The sequence below is a fragment of the Zerene cesonia genome, unplaced genomic scaffold (assembly GCF_012273895.1).
Source record: "Zerene cesonia ecotype Mississippi unplaced genomic scaffold, Zerene_cesonia_1.1 Zces_u003, whole genome shotgun sequence".
Classification (NCBI taxonomy): domain Eukaryota; kingdom Metazoa; phylum Arthropoda; class Insecta; order Lepidoptera; family Pieridae; genus Zerene; species Zerene cesonia.
The window spans coordinates 574,522-592,089 of NW_024045133.1; the positions used below are offsets into that span (position 1 = coordinate 574,522).

A 17,568-nucleotide genomic window follows, 5' to 3' on the forward strand; every position below is an offset into this window, starting at 1 on the left:
CATATAACACCATATTACAATACTGTTACACGTTATTATATCGTGGACAGCGTCATGCAAGAGTGTAACGACGAATAAGAGAAATGTTATTTTTATATTGTACTAGCTGCGCCTTGCGGTTTTATCCGCGTAAGTCCGTATCCCGTAGGAATATCGGGATAAAACATTGCCTATATGTTATTCCAGTTGTCCAGCTGTCTACGTATCAAATTTAATTGCAATCGCTTCAGTAGTTTTTGCATGAAAGAGTAACAAACACACACATCTTTTCAAACTTTCGCATTTATAATATTAGTAGGATAGGATAGTAGGAATCAGAGCATGAGCAAAGACACGGCTCATGGCTTGTATGTGATCCCTAACTTAGATTCCCTACACCAACAAAACAACGCTATAATTATAACTTCCAATACAAGACAATAGTATGTAAGTTACAACCTAAGTTACAACTAAGTTAAAGCTAAGTTATTGGTTAGACTAAGTTGCATAACCCGGACCCTGCCTGTTGGGAAATCAAGCGTGTTTGCTGAACGCTACTAAGCATGGCTTGAGTTATACTCAAGCTACGAACTTAAGCATTAATGTACTTAATTTTTGAATATATTTTTTTAATATCGCACTAGTTTTAATTAAGACTTGATGAGTTTTCATTAAAAGCCCCGCAGTTTAACCCACCTGATGTTATAACCTAAAGCCTTCAATAAATGGGCTATCTAACACTGAAAGAATTTTTCAAATCGGACTAGTAGTTCCTGAGATAAGCGTATTAAAAAAACAAACAAACTCTTCTGCTCTATTCGATAAAAAGAAATGCAGACACGTAAGCTACTCAAGTAATTACTATTTCAAGACATCCGCGGATACTCAATGATCTAGAATCTAGATCAAAGTGGCTCATCTATACTTATATTAATATGAAACTGACGATATTGTTTGTTTGAACGCGCTAATCTCAGGAACTATTAGATCTATTTAAAAAATTCTATCACCGTTATATGTAATTTATATGTGATCTCTTAGTGCTCCATTAACGGCGTATATATACATATACTAGCTGCGCCTCTCGGTTTTACCCGCGTAAGTCTGTATCCCGTAGGAATATCGGGATAAAAAGTTGCCTATATGTTATTCCAGTTGTCCAGCTGTCTACGCACCAAACTTCACTGCAATCGTTTCAGTAGTTTTTGCGTGAAAGAGCAACAAACATACACACAACCTTACAAACTTTCGCATTTATAATATTAGTATGATTTGATACGCAGTAGGTAAGTCACGGATATTTATCTAAATAAAAAAATGCGCAAGAGACTATGAGATTATATTTATATTTTTCGTAATCAACGTTTGTAACTATATCTGTGTGTGGTGTACGCTTCAGCACGAATGCTGCTCGCGCAGAAGTACCACGTCTTTCCCAGTCCATTCCTTCTTTCCAGTCGTTAGTCATTATACCCTCAAAAGCAACAGCACATTCGCAAAGGCACAACCTCTGCTCTGTTCGTGGGCGGTGGTGATCGCTTACCATCAGGCGAACCACCAGCTCAGTCGCCCGCTATGACATAAAAATTACATTGAGTTGCTATCACCTGGGATACTGTAAACAAAATAGATTATATTCAAACTATACTCTTTCTCTATGCAAAATATATACTCTTTCTCTATGCAAAATATATACTCTTTCTCTATGCAAAATATCATAGAAATCCAATTGGCCGTTTAGCGTGAAATACCAACATTCCTTCACGCACAAAAACTGATGGGATTCGTGTAATCCCATACTAATTCCCAATCCCACATACCCACATTTTGTACCATACACCAAAGCACTAATTTTAACCTACAAGTACTCAGTACTCTGACATTTCATCCCTTCGCATTGCCATTTTTAATTTGTCTTTTATTTGATTATGAGCGTGTATTTATCATTATGTAATTAAAGATTGACTAATTAAACATATGCCATACATTAATATTGTTGTATTATTACAATATCATTACATTATTATTAAAATTTACAATGTATATAAAGATGATGCAGCAAAACTCTCATTTATTTTTAACTAGTTGCTCCCCGCGGTTTCACCCGCGTAAGTCCGTATCCCGTAGGAATATCGGGATAAAAAGTTGCCTATATGTTATTCCAGTTGTCCAGCTGTCTACATACCAAATTTCATTGGAATTGGTTCAGTGGGTCTTGCGTGAAAGAGTATCAAACACACACACATCCTTACAAACTTTCGCATTTATAATATTAGTAGGAAGGATATTACATATGGCCCGGAGGCCCATATCCTTTTCCTTCCTCTTCCCAGTCCCTTCCTTTATTCCTCTCGCCAATCCTTCCTTAATCCCTTCCCAATTCAAAGTCGGCAATCCATTTGTAGAGGCGTAAGGTCTGTAATCGACTTTACGCCTCTACAAATGTTCACGGGCGGTGGTAGCGCTTACCATCAGGCGTCCCACCAGCTCCATTGCCGACTGTGACATAAAAAAGAAAAATAAATAAATTAGTTTCTATCTTTAACACGCGTTATTGGCTTCACCTGTATGTGAGTAACAGACTCGATTTTGCCCCACTTCATACGGACAGATTGAATTCAAAATTTGTACACTTATCTAGGATCGGTGACAATACAATATATTCACAATATATATTATCCTAAATTTAATTTTTAGTTTTATAGCATTGAAATGCTTTATAAATGAGAAATTTTGAAAGAATAGAAAAAATTTGATCACGAGGCAGGATTCGAACCTGCGTATCTTGCCTAACCGTAGCAACGCCTAGCCTCTCGGCCACCCGTGATCACGTGAGTCACATATTATCCTATTTAGATCGCCGGGATTAAATAATTTCCTTTCGTATACTCCACATAAGAGCAAGTGAGGCTATTTATAGGATTAATTTAATTAAAGCATTTTTATTGGAAGTATATAATATTTTTTTTACCAAAATAAACTAATGCATTTCTCGAACTCTAGAAATACAAGGTTTCTCGTTGTAATATTACAGTACCTATTGTTAACTAAGCGGTTGAAGACACGGGCAGAAAGCTAGTCAATTACATGTATAAATTGTATCTGTTCTAATCAATTATGCAATAAGACTTCTTATAGAAGCACTTTTGAATCGTCATAACACAGTTATAACATTTACCACCGGTTCGGAAGGCAGTTTCTACAGAGAAGAGCCTGTAGTTCTTTTAATGTAATGTTTTTAATATTTTTTTTTATGTCATAGATGGCAATGGAGCTGTTGGGACGCCTGATGGTAAGCGCTACCACCGCCCATGAACATTTGGAGAGGCGTAAGGTCAATTGCAGACTTTACGCCTCTACAAATGGATTGCCGACTTTAAATTGGGAAGGGATTAAGAAAGGATTGGCGAGAGGAATAAAGGAAAGGACTGGGAAGGGGAAGGAAAAGGATATGGGCCTCCGGCTCCCCCACTCACCGAACGAAACACAGCAGAATGCTATTTCACGCCGGTCTCCTGTGGGGTGTGGTACTTCCCCGGTGCGAGCTGGCCCAATTCGTGCCGAAGCGTGCTCGACTACCACATACAGACAATATTGTAATTAATGCTTATAATATTGAAATTTTGTAATAATCGTAATTTAGTTGTAATGCGAATATCGCTGGTGGCTCAGCGGTGAGGACTTCAAACTGGATGAGTTGGGGGTTTTAGACTCGGCGAGCGTGCAGGAAATAAATGTATTTTTAAATTTATCAGCTCTGCTTAAAACGGTGAAGGAAAACATCGTGAGGAAACCGGCATGTCCAAGAATCAAAAGTTCTATTGTGGGAGTCGAGCACGCTTCGGCACGAATTGGGCCAGCTCGCACCGGGGAAGTACCACACCCCCACAGAAAACCGGCGTGAAATAGTTGCATGCCACTGTGTTTCGTACGGTGAGTGGGGGAGCCGGAGGCCTATTTCCTTTTCCTCACCCTTCCCAGTCCATTCCTTCTTTCCTGTCATGAATCCGTTCCTTTTCCCTTACCCACTAAAAGCGGACAGCGCATTCGTAGAGGCACTACCTCTGCGAATGTTCATGGGCGGTGGTGATCGTTTTCCATCAGGCGAACCACCAGCTCAGTTGCCCGCTATGACATAAAAAAAAAAAAAAGTTCGACGACATGTGACATCTGCCAACCCGCACTTGGCCAGCGTAGTGGATTATAAAACTAGTATAGTTTTATGTGTGATTATAGCCTGGACCCTATACCTTCCTCTTGAATCGTTCTATCTATTAAAAGAAACCCTATCAAAATCTACTGAGTAATTTGAATGATTTGATCATACAGACAGACGGTAAACGACTTTTTGATACTATGTACTTATATAATGCAAATAGAATCATAAAAGACTACAGCGAGCAACGCCACGTGTAAACGTTGTATATATATAATGCTGCAAGGTTTCAAGTTAACTAATTGCTAAATACAATATTCAAGACCGGCGCACTGTAATTAATGGTGGGTTTGCTGCCACGAAAGTAACTTAAACGTAACTTAACCGTAACTTAAACGGCAGTTAAGTTGTGTTGGGTAATTGAGACTTGTTAGCAGCACGCGATATGTGCTAGCTGTTGGTTGACTGGTGGCAGTTACTTAATATATACATTATGGTAGCACTATGATTGACAGTTAGATACAATTTATTGGTGACATTTATCTATAGTAATATATAGTATGTGTAATTTGAACAATACTTGATTGTAACTTGAGCTTTTAACTAATTGTCACCTAAGAATGTGTTGAACTTAATCCACTATTATTATTCATTAATCTGTAGTAATATTACAAAGCTGAAGAGTTTGTTTGTTTGTTTGAACACGCTATTATCTCAGAAACCACTGCTCCAATTTGAAAAACTCTTTCAGTATTAGATAGCCCATTTATTGAGGAAGGCTATAGGCTATATATGTACCAGAGGCGAAGCCGGGGCAGACCGCTAGTAGTGTATAAGATTGAAGAATTAAGAAACAACTCTTATGTGAATTAATGCACTTCGAAATCTCTAGTAAGAATTAAATTTTCAATTGTTGTTCACCTTTACTCTACTTACACTAACATTACTAGATATATTTATTTATATTAGTCAAGAAAAAGAATCTAGATATAAAAAAATGTTAAGTACTTATAAAACGGTTCTCCGCCCAGACGCGCATCGTCTTAGTACATTGCTGGAAGTCATACTATGATTCTCGATGGACAACAAATAACCCCTTGTTAACTTTAACAATAGTTAAACTAAAACCATGGTTTAAACCGACGTTTTACGATATGATATAACACACCCTATCAGATATTCTCACTCCATTTCACTGGCCTCTGCTATTTATATTATCGTTGTATACGTTTGTATCTCAAGTCTGAGCCGCTAATGGGGCATGGGGCAAAGGGCGAGTGGACATGGTATATGGGGCAGATCATTAACATTTGATTTTTGACGTGAAATATTTATCTCAAGTCTGAGCCGCTAATGGGGCAAGGGGCAAAAGGCATGGGGTATGGGGCAGATCATTAACATTTGATTTTTGACGTGAAACATTCTTATTACGATCTAAATAATATTAAACACACACCCTTTTTGTGTACCACACCCCCACAGAAGACCGGGGTGAAATAGCATTCTGCTGTGTTTCGTTCGGTGAGTGGGTGCCAGAGGCCCTAATCCTTTTCCTTACCCTTCCCAGTCCTTTATTATCCCTCTCTTCAATCCTTTCCTAATCTCTTTCCAATTGGAAGTCGGCAATCCATGTGTAGAGGCGTAAGGTCTGCAATCGACCTTACGCCTCTCCAAATATCCATGGGCAGTGGTAGCGCTTACCATCAGCCGACCCACCAGCTCCATAGTCTACTAAAAAGATTTCGATAAATAAATTAAATATTAATTTCTTCACAAATCACCACTGAACCAAGGAGAGGCAATTAACAAATTTGATGATGTTGTTATGAGCGAATGTAATAAAAATGTTATTTTTTAATCAGAGCCTCTCTCGACGCTTGGGGTTCCATGCTTGGATAGGAAAATCCAAATTACATTACTAGCTGCGCCCCGCGGTTTCACCCGCGTAAGTCCGTATACCGTACGAATATCGGGATAAAAAGTTGCCTATATGTTATTCCAGTTGTCCAGCTGTCTACGTACCAAATTTCATTGCAATCGGTTCAGTAGTTTTTGCGTGAAAGAGCAACAAACACATCCTCACAAACTTTCGCATTCAATATTAGTAGGACATTAGTAGGATTAGTGTGATTATGCATACCTTTGCTGGTGATGCAGGGAGGTGATGAAGCCAACGCAGCTGATGAAGATAACTGTAAGTAACAAATACACATTTTAATATTCATACATTAATTTAATTTAAAATTTAAAAATCTTAGATGTAAAATTACCGTGTCACAATTTTAGTTAGGGAACTCCTCCGAAACGGCTGGACCGATTCTTATGTGATTTGTGTGCATATTGGGTATGTTACAGTGCAGTGCAGTGCAGGGGTGCCTCAGTGGCGAGGCCTTTGGACCAGTGTAACATCACCACTGCTCAAAGCGGTGAAGGAAAACATCGTGAGGAAACCGGCATGTCCAAGAATCAAAAGTTCGACGACATGTGACATCTGCCAACCCGCACTTGGCCAGCGTGGTGGATTATGGCGTGAAACCACATAGGAGGCCTCAGGCTAGATAGGATGTCCCAGCAGTGGGAGCATGTATGGGCTGATGATGATGATAATGATGATAGTCGTATTTTCTTGTAATTGATTTTACGCGAGGTTTATACATTTAGAAATTAAAAACTTTTTAACAGATTTTAACGCGATTTATTCATTATATTATTAACCCAACGTTTCGAACACTTTACAGCGAACGTGTTCACGAGGACACTGACTTCTCTTCGCGTCTCCCGTCCCGTCTCTAAAATCCGTTAAAATTTTTTTAATTTCTAAAAAGTTTTTAATTTCTAAACGATGATAGTGATCCAGGTTTAAACAAAGTAATTTTGTCCTTAAATATCAACCCCTAAAGGGCCCAAATAGGGGATGAAACTACGAATGAAAGCTTTAGATGACGAAACAAAGTTTCGCGAATTATATAGCCTACTAGCATCCCGGGCACGCTTTGCTGTGGCTGATTTATAATAAAAAATATGAAGATTATAAATTATCGGGATAATTAATCGAAATAAAAACTATCCTATATCTTAAGTTGGACCAAATTACACATAAAATATCAAATTTCATCAAAATCGGTTGAGTTGGTGAAGAGTTCATTGGGGACATACATCATGACACTGGATTTTTTGATGGATGTTACTCATTAAGTGAGGCGGAATGGATGGCCGAGAGAGGCGTTGCTACGACAAAAAGACACAGGTTCAAATCCCGTGATCAAATATTATATGTGGGTTGCAATATGCAACATTAATGTAGGAGAGTACGCTTCAGCACGAATTGGGCCAGTACGGATCGAGGTACCACAGCCCAAAGAAAACCGGCGAAAAATAATAGCTTGCTATTGTGTTTTGTACGGTGAGTGGGCGAGCCGGAGGCCTGTTTCCTTTTTGAAAGAAATAAAGAAAGAAACATTGATTTATTTATTTATTTTTGCTCACTCTATCGCTCCATTCCTTCTTCCCTGTCGTCAAACCTTTCCTTATCCCTTATCCCTTAATAGCGGTCCGCGCCTTACACATAAATAAAATTAAATCTTTCCGCTGTCTGCCCACTATCTATACTAATATTATAAAGCTGTAGAGTTTGTTTGTTTTAACGCACTAATCTCAGAAACTACTGGTCCGATTTGAAAAATTCTTTCAGTGTTAGATAGCCCATTTATTGAGGAATGCTATAAGCTATATATGTACCACGGGCGAAGCCGGGACGGACCGCTAGTGTTTAATACAAAACAAACTCAAATTTAACAAGGCAACGTCCACGCTAGGTCATTATTTGAAAACTAACTGACGTTGAATTTAATTAAACAATAGATGGATGTGTTAGCCTCGGGCGTGGTAGTGTCCATTGTGAGAGACGGCACGAGAATGTATCTGTGGTATTGATTTATTAAGTTTTTATGGTTTTATTATTAAGCTGCGCCCCCGCGGTTTCACCCGCGTAAGTCTATCCCGTAGGAATATCGGGATAAAAAGTTGCCTATGTATTATTCCGGTTGTCCAGCTATCTACGTACCAAATTTCATTGCAATCGGTTAGTTAGTTTCTGCGAAAAAGAGTAATAAACATACATACACATACATCCATACTCACAAACTTTCGCATTTATAATACTAGTAGAATAGGATAGTGCGCAACGGAGGCCCTTTTCCTTTTCCTCACCCGTCCCAGTCCATTTCTTATTACCAGTCTTCAATCCTTTCCTTTTCCCTTACCCCTTAAAAGCGGGCAGTGCATCCGCACAGGCACCATACCTCTGCTCTGTTCACGGGCGGTGGTGATCGCTTACCATCAGACGAACCGTCAGCTCAGTTCCCCGCTATGACAAAAAAACATGTACAGTAGAATATAATTAAAATATCGTATCGTACCGTCCGAACAATGGAAACAAACACACGCCCTAAGTTTGTAAGATCGACCGTAATTAGCTAAGATGTTGCCTTCTAGCCATGAGCCGTCTTAGCATTGTTACTTTAAGACTAGTCAGGCTACCTGACTTTACTTGTTAATGGATAATTTTATTACATATTTATTACTAGCTTTAGCTTCTACCAATATAATTGTATTATTTAACAGTTTTAATAAAGACTTTATTATTATATTATTATTATTATTATTTACTAACTGCATCTTAACATATATAACTCAAAGGTGACTGACTGACATAGTGATCTATCAACGCACAGCCCAAACCACTGAACGGATCGGGCTGAAATTCAGCATGTAGATAGATTCTTTTGAATTGTATCTGAATCGGTTACGCAGTTTCGTATGATTGCAGATATAAACATCGATACACGGAAATGTTAGTATTAAATAATTATTAGGCATTTATTGTACAAGGAATTTTATTGTAAAATTGTATGGCATATATATATATATATATATATATATATATATATATATATATATATATATATATATATATATATATATATATATATACATACGAAACTGCGTAACCGATTCGGATACAATTCAAAAGAATATATATATATATATTTGTATATAATGTGTATATGTGTATGTGTGTATATGTATATATTTGTGTATATATATGTTGTATGTAAATTTGATTGAATGTTTAAAAGTATCTGTTTTTCGTCCCGCTTATAGTTTAGCAGAATGCTCGTTACCTTTTTACCGTGGTTGCCTGGAAGAGATCACTTCTAAGTGATAAGGCCGCCAAACAAATTGTACGCTTTACTTTACTCATTATTATTATTATCTCTAAGTTTCCTTCTATGTACAATGTTGTTGAAGAGTTAAATAAATAAATAAATAAAACTACTTTTATTGTAAAATTGTTAACACCGCTAAATTACAATCTGGCATTACATTACAATTTGTCGCATAATTGTTAAAAATTAACGCATTGCCTTTTAACAACATAATAACATAATTGACATTATATGTAATCGTCCCCATTATATATACTATTATTTTTTATTTTTTATATTTATTGTTGTTTTTTATTTTTTAATCAATCTGTGTTTCGTGTTACACTGTCCCCATAAATGTCTTCTTTCTTTCTTATATACTTGCTATATATACTTGCCACCGCAAGAACATTTTAATATAGGTCAGTTCATTTTTCTATAGATTATAATATATCTATATAAAAGCGTTGGATTGTTAACTCTTTTAGCACCGCACTAATCGCACTAATATTGTAAATGTGAAAGTTTGTTTGTTTGGATGTTTGTCCGTCAATCACGCTCAAACTACAGAACGGATTTTGATGAAATTTGGTATACAGACAGGGTATGAGCTGACACGGGTGATAGAATACTTTTTATCCCGATTAAATGCTTCCTTGGGATAACACAGGAATCTTGATATCCGGGCGGAGCCGGGACGAGCGTCTAGTTATAAGAAATTCAGTCCAATTGTTTATTATTGACGTGACAACGTCTTAAATTAGGTTGCGGCTCGGAGGCACTCATGAAAAAGTGTAACGCCCGGTAACGTTACGATGAGTCACCGAACTATGATCGGTCCGCCGCGCGCGCAGCACTAGAGAATTAGGCGCATTGAATCGGCGCGTGCTTGTGTCTCTGTCTCTGTCTTTTTAGTAAACAAAATCTTTCTATAGTTAAAACTAGCTGTGACCCGCGGTTGAAACCGCGTAAGCGTGCTGCGTAACCGTATACCCGTAGGAATATCGGTATAAAAAGTGCCTATGTGTTATTTCAGTTGTCCAGCTATCTACGAAGCAAAATAGTATTATTATTCACCAATAGATGTCAGGAAAAAAAAACACGAATATGACATTATTTCAGTTGTCCAGCTATCTATGAAGCAAAATAGTATTATTATTCACCAATAGATGTCAGGAAAAAAAAAACACGAATAAAACACGAATATGACATTTTCTAAAAAAAATTCCTAGCTAGATCGATTTATCGCCCCCGAAAACCCCTATATACTAAATTACATGAAAATCGTTGGAGCCGATTCCGAGATTCCAATTATATATATATATATATATATATATATATACAAGAATTGCTCGTTTAAAGGTATAAGATTTGTGCAATTCTTATTTTCATTCAATTCCTTGTTCCTATTGTGCAATTTAATAATATTCATATCAATAAATATTCTACAGAGAAAAAGACGTTGTCACGTAAAATCTTCGCCCGTAAAACCGACTTTACAGGCAACCATTTTTCTATGTAATTTTTTGTACCCATGTCGAGAACTTTATCTTGTGTATTTATTTTTCTGTGTCACAGTCGGCAATGGAGCTGGTGGGTCGCCTGATGGTAAACACTATCACCGCACATGGACATTTGGAGAGGCGTTGGTTTATCGACTTTAATGGGATGGGAAAAAGAAAGGACTGATGAGGGGATTAAAGAGAAGAACTGCGAAGGGTGAGGAAAAGGATAAGGGCATTCGGTCTTGACCATTACAAACAAACAAAAACACTTTATTGTCCACCAAATGATAATAAAAAGGAACAAAAAATATATATATACATTAAAACATAAACATTCACGAGCATAACAGGCGGTCTTATCGCTAAGGTAGCGATCTCTTCCAGACAACCTGGTGGTCAAGGAGAAGCTGTGGAAAATAGAAGTATATGGGCTATAGGTGCGATTACAACATTTTAAATACATATATACAATAGATATACATAAATCATACAAAAAAAGAAGCATATATTATATATAATCATAGAAATACATACATATTTACATACATACCATTATGTGGGGCTGAATAAACATTATTTCTTTGTTTCTTGTAGGTTAAACAGAAAGAATTCTGTTTATATCCGTCTCATACGGCCCTGTCATATAAGCCGTTCCTAGCTGTCATCTCTTGCCTTTAAGCTACTTCCTAGACAGATTTCGTGGAAATAGGTCAAGTGGTTATTAAGCTTTGAAATTATATTATAACGAGAATTTAATTTATAACATAAATATTTAATTTGTGTATGTATGGAAAAGCTCAATAACTGCTAATCTGTTTCCAACTGTCTTCATAAAAGGATTATTAATTCGACTGTATTGTTTGTGTTTGTTAACTCATAGCTTATAACTGGGTGAACTTTTTTTATTTTGAAGCTGATGACGGCTATTGGTCCCATTTAAATTTGGTCCAGTTCTGACACTTAAAGTTAAATGAAGTAAAATAATTTTTTAACAAAAATTTCGTCGACTTCAAAACCATTAGAAAAAATAATTAATAAATTATCTAAGAGTGCTATTGATAGGTAGGTATCTATTGGTTAATATTGCATGCTATTAAAACCATTTAAAATTATTATATTTCAATAGGTCTACTAAAATATTATGCGATTAATAATATTACGATAAATTGTGAAAAGCGCCATCTTTGAGTAGACATCCGCAATATTTGTTGGAATAACGTTTCCTGCTTGGACTTTACACAACTTGCTGTAGTACTAGATGATCTCGACAGATGGCAGGCTAGCCAAACTCATAAAACGCATAAAAAATGGACATAGGTTAATATAATTTATTATTATTAATTGTAGTGTTTCTTTTAACATTTTTATCTCGTAGCCGGTGGGCCACGTGATGGTAAGCGACTATCACCGCCCGTGAACATAATATCATGCAAATGATAAGGAAGTGATGTTATCTTCAGAGTAGCCTAGTAGTATTTAGGGAAGCACGCACCATCTTAGCCTCATCTCAGCGAGATCAGGCGAGATCGTGGTCAAGCGCTGACCTATTATTAATAATAAAAAAGCCCCACGGTAGCCTCTATCATGAGATTATAAATTCACTATTATTTCTGTCTTTTCCCACTGGAATTAATACTGCTTTAAGACGTGACATAAGCCCCTCATAGAAGGGTGTGGACAAGTGTACGGAAACTATATATTCGAAACAAAATCTGGTCTTTATATGAAAACTGCTTTTAGCGTACCGCTCACTAATTCGTCATGCGCTCACAATTACATAAATCATGTTCTATTCCATTTAATTACTATCCGAATTGATTTAATTATTATATTAAAATAATACCAAATTTTTAAGTTCACATAAAATACTAAACTGATTTTAACTAAAGTTGTCTTCTCTTACATTCTAGTTGGTTAGTCATTATTACGATGATAATAATTTCGTTTTTATGAAGTTGTAAACAAAACATGTTCTTTAAATCTTATATCTTTAAACGAGCTTGGAAATCGGAATCGGCTCCAACGATTTTCATGAAATTTAGTACATCGGGGGCGATAAATTGGCGAAAGATAAATTGGCGAATGACATGATTTTTTGGCGAATAATTAAAGTTAAAACAAAAAAAAAAAACCGAGCAAAGCTCGGTCATCCAGGTACTTTTAATATATATATACAAGAATTGCTCGTTTAAAGATATATGATAATATTAAAGACATTTGAACTAACATAATTAACAATTTTCGTCTCATAGTGTTTAGAAAACACACAACCTCGGTTTTACTAACACAGTTGCCATTATGAAACGATTCATTGTTAGCGCCAGCATAATGCATTGTTCAACTATCAAACTTTAAAAGGCTGCTAGGTAATTTTCAGTGATTTTGTTTAAAGTGAATTTTGGGTGATAGAAACCCGTTGTTAATATATTATTGATACGTTATTATTGATAATAAAACTATAGGATATATTTGTGAAGAATAAATACGAGTTTCTAGAAACTCCATAAAAACAGAATGCAATATCAAATATGTTTAATCCCGTTTTGGGCAATTTATACTCTCTCCTCTCATATAGATAAAAATAATTCAGATGTTATTGTTACTTATGCTGGACATAGCGAAGTTAAAGACCCCATACCTGGAAAGGATGAAAAGACGCTATCGGATATAGATATGGATAAAGCAATAAAACTCAACGATGAGGTAGACAGAGATACGGTTGTGAATGAGAGAGAAAGAGATATACAGAGTGATCAAACTGAAGCAAGTGATGTAGTTTTCATACCGAATGAAAAGGAGGTTTTAAGGAATGAAGATTATAAAAACGTTGGAATGAAGGACTTGATAGGTGGTACCAATATTGATGGGATTTTGCGGCATGTGAAAGCTGAAACGGGTATGTTTTTTTGTTTTTTTATTGTGTGATAGGGAAGCGCTTGACTACCACCTCACCTGCTGGTAAGCGTAGATGTAGTCTAAGATGGAGCGCGCTTCCCTAGGTGGTACCTGTTCACTCTACTTTTGAAGATCCCCAGATTATACCTGTCAGGGAACACAGACTCAGGAAAGATGTTCCAGTCCCTTGCGGTTCGAATAAAGAATGTAGAGTCGAACCGCTTAGTCTGGGTACATGAAACCACCACCATAAAGCGGTGCCTAGAGTCGGTGCGCCTCGACGACCGATGGAAGAACGGGGATGGCGGAATCAAGTTAAAAATTGTGTTATATGCTATACAGCTCAATGGAACTTCTAGTCTTTCATTAGCTGATTACGTAAAACATACTCATAAAATCCCGACGCGTGTTTTTCTATTAGATTAGATGAATTCTTAAAAGTCTATTAGCACACCCCTAATTGGCAACCTGCTTACCACTGCCACTCATACACGTGCTCACGTTAAAGATTATGGTTGTATAGACTCATTGTCCACATTATCAGAGCGGTATATGCCAGTTGTGCGAAGCTAGGGGTGTATACATGATCCTGGTGATCCGTAGGAGATCCCAGGATCCCTGCTATTATGCTTGAAGTTTGGCCGCCGGAGGATTTAGTGGGAAGAAATTCCACATACTCTGCTTTTTACCCCATAACTAGAGTATCTTCTAAAGATTTCCTCTTCGTTAAAAAAGGGGTGTAAACATAGAGCTTAATAAAAACGAAATAATAATTGGTCTCGGTGAGGTTTGGGTGTTTACTATAAATTTTTATTGATTTACACTATTTACATTGTTATTTATATTATTTACGCAGTTAATAAGTGGTTTTTTTAATTGTAGTTTTAATGTTTATTGTAGTTTAAATTCATGTTTTATTGTTTAGACTATTTATGTAATAATTCGTATATTTTTATTGTCCGTTAACAAGCCGTGGCAACTTGTAATTAAAGCAACACTCGGCTATATATGAGTATCTTTTATATGAATAATCTTGTAATGGTGTCTGCTTTGTAAGTTGTCCTAAATAATAAATAATAAATAAATAATTTTTTACCTTGTTCTGATATAGAATTTTGTAAGTAATCAGCGTATGCAAATTCCGCATAAAACAGATGTGGGACACTCTGTATACTATTTATTTGATAAATCGTGTTCCAGGCTTGTTTGTGTGTACCATCGCGATGCATGCAGTGGTGTGAGTGAGACGAGTTGTAATTGTAACACTCTAACACAGTATTACGTTATCTGTGTTAACAAAAGGCGAATAATCTCACCCATGATTTTTCCTCAGCACAGAGTACGCTGTTAGGGGCAATAATCTAAACGATATTAAAGTCTCTGATATTAAGTCTGTTCAAAACTTGACATTGCCAGAATCCGTCCTCGGTGGGATCGGGAATTGCCACTAAAGAAAAAGAAGAAGAAAAATGAGAAAGAGAAGAAGAAAAAGGAAGAGAAGAAGAAAAGAATGAGAAAGAGAAGGAGAAAAGGAAGGAGAAAGAGAAGAAGAAGAAGAAGAAAAATAAGAAGAAAGAGAAGACTGTATTTTTCGTTTATTTACTCTATTATAGCTTCGTTGGTTTTCATCCGTGGCGTGGTTCTTTTTGTTTTTGTAGTGTACCGTTGTCATTTGGTCTTATATTAAAAGGTATGCATTCCCCGTCGACGTTGTAAAATGAACTTTAAGAACATGACATTAAATTCCAGAATCACCCAACCACGACATAATTTTCATATCAGGCAAAAATGAAGAAATTATTGAAAAAACCGTTAAAGAAACGCCAAGGACACAGCAGAAAACTAGCAGTAAAATCAAATTGAATTGTAAAAACTTGGATTGTAATAATACAGTGAGCAGCGTGTGTGGGGGGAAAGAAGAGGAGAAGAAGTGGAAGTACCGACTGTTCATGAACGAATGTTATTTTCGAAAAGTAAATTGTGGATTCAAATACCCAAGTAACAGTAAGCATTTATTGGGCTGGATAATACATATTCTATACTAATATTATAAGGCTGAAGAGTTTTGTTCGTTTGTTTGAATGCAATAATCTCAGGAACTACTGGTCCGATTTGAAAAATTCCTTCGGTGTTAGATAACCCATTTATTGAGGAAGGCTATAGGCTATATTTGTGCCACGGGCGAAGCCGGGGCGGACCGCTAGGCTCTATTGCTGCTGAGTTTATTCTATATTAAGTCGCGTAAGTCCGTATCCCGTAAGAATATCAGGATAAAAAGTTGTTTATATGTTATATTTCATTTTTTTTTGCAACCAAATCAAATTTCATTGCAATTGGTTCAGTAGTTTTTGCGTTAAAGAGTAACAAACATACGCACATGCTTACAAACTTTCGCGTTTATAATATTAGTAGAATAAAATAAAAGTAGATAGAATAGAATAGTAGGACTGTAGTAATATGGTAAACTGAAAGATCATAAAGTACCATTACAGTAAAACTAAAAAGTTGGCAACCAGGTTCTTTATTTTCTATATATATATCACAAAATGATCAGTATGTTTCATATCAAGCGAAGTCCCGTGTCCCCCAGTGGGGTATGGGGCAGATGATATACATCTGTTTCACTGATCGATCTTTATGGACAAGTAGGTGATCAACAGACATTTTTTTGTGCGTCCTCACCGGGATTCGAACCCAAGACCTCTCAGTTCTACGCTCACGCGTTAACCACTGTACCAAGAAGGCAGTCAACAGGATACGACAGTCTTGTCACATATTTTATTGTGAGAGTCGAGGACACTCCGGCACGAATTGGGCCAGCTCGCATCGGGGAAGTACCACACCCCCACAGAAAACCGCCGTGAAATAATAGCATGCTATTGTGTTTCGTACTGTGAGTGGAGGAGCCGGAGGCCTATTTCCTTGTCTTAGCCCTTTCCAGTCCATTCCTTTTTTCCATTCATCAATCCTTTCCTTATCCCTTTTCCCTTAAAAGCGGGCAGCGCATTCTCAGAGGTCTGAGCTTCTGCGAATGTTCACGGGCGGTGGTGATCGCTTACCATCAGGCGAACCACCAGTTTAGTTGCCCGCTATGACATTGAAAAAATTACGTACATTACATATATATTATTACAGGATACAAAATAATGCCAATGGAGAGTTGCAAGCATATTGGTGGTCGGTTTCCGAGTAGACCATTCGTGTATCCAGCTCGTCAGATTGTCGCCAATAAATTTAATGAAACGCGAAGATTCTTATCGTCTAGAAGGTAAACCTATTAATATTATAGAATAAGTAGACTTTACATTACAGTTAAGAAATACCCGGCTCCGCCCGGATATCCAGATTCCTATTTTCAAGGGAGCACTAAAGAAAGAAAGAAAGAAAGAAAGAAAATACATTTAAATCACAAATACAACATTTTAGCTTACAACTAATACATTTTAAGAACAATAAAAAAATTACAATGGATATATTCTAATATTTGGATAGTATTTGTGATAAGGTGGACTACTCAGCGTTTGCCTCTCCGTAATAGTGGAGAGGCGCCGGTTTTTAGTAGCCCCCTCAACTTGCTACGCTTGGAGCAGCAGAACGGTCTTTTGGGTTGTAAAATAAATAGCATAAACGTTTATTATTATTTTGAGATAGGTGAATAAAGGAATAGATAATATTAACAATTCATAATATATACATAAAAAATTATTTTATAATCTGTATAAGAAGTGTCCTATCACCCAAGTCAATTCATATAATAATAATAATAATAAGCCCGCAGGGCACCTTGTGGCGAGGTGACGGGGAGTAGCGCCCCCGCGGTCCTTAG

General features: G+C 36.7%; 1 protein-coding gene across 1 annotated transcript in view; it reads left to right on the forward strand.

The window, feature by feature from the left end:
* The first annotated feature begins 6,286 nt into the window (after positions 1-6,286).
* Positions 6,287-17,568, forward strand: part of LOC119838437 — a 17,637-nt gene continuing 6,355 nt past the window's right edge. Inside the window, exons 1-4 of the mRNA XM_038364384.1 lie at positions 6,287-6,329; positions 13,423-13,743; positions 15,492-15,746; positions 16,878-17,010. Of these exons, the coding sequence (XP_038220312.1) occupies positions 6,287-6,329; positions 13,423-13,743; positions 15,492-15,746; positions 16,878-17,010 (752 nt within the window). The remainder of the gene's footprint in view (positions 6,330-13,422; positions 13,744-15,491; positions 15,747-16,877; positions 17,011-17,568) is intronic.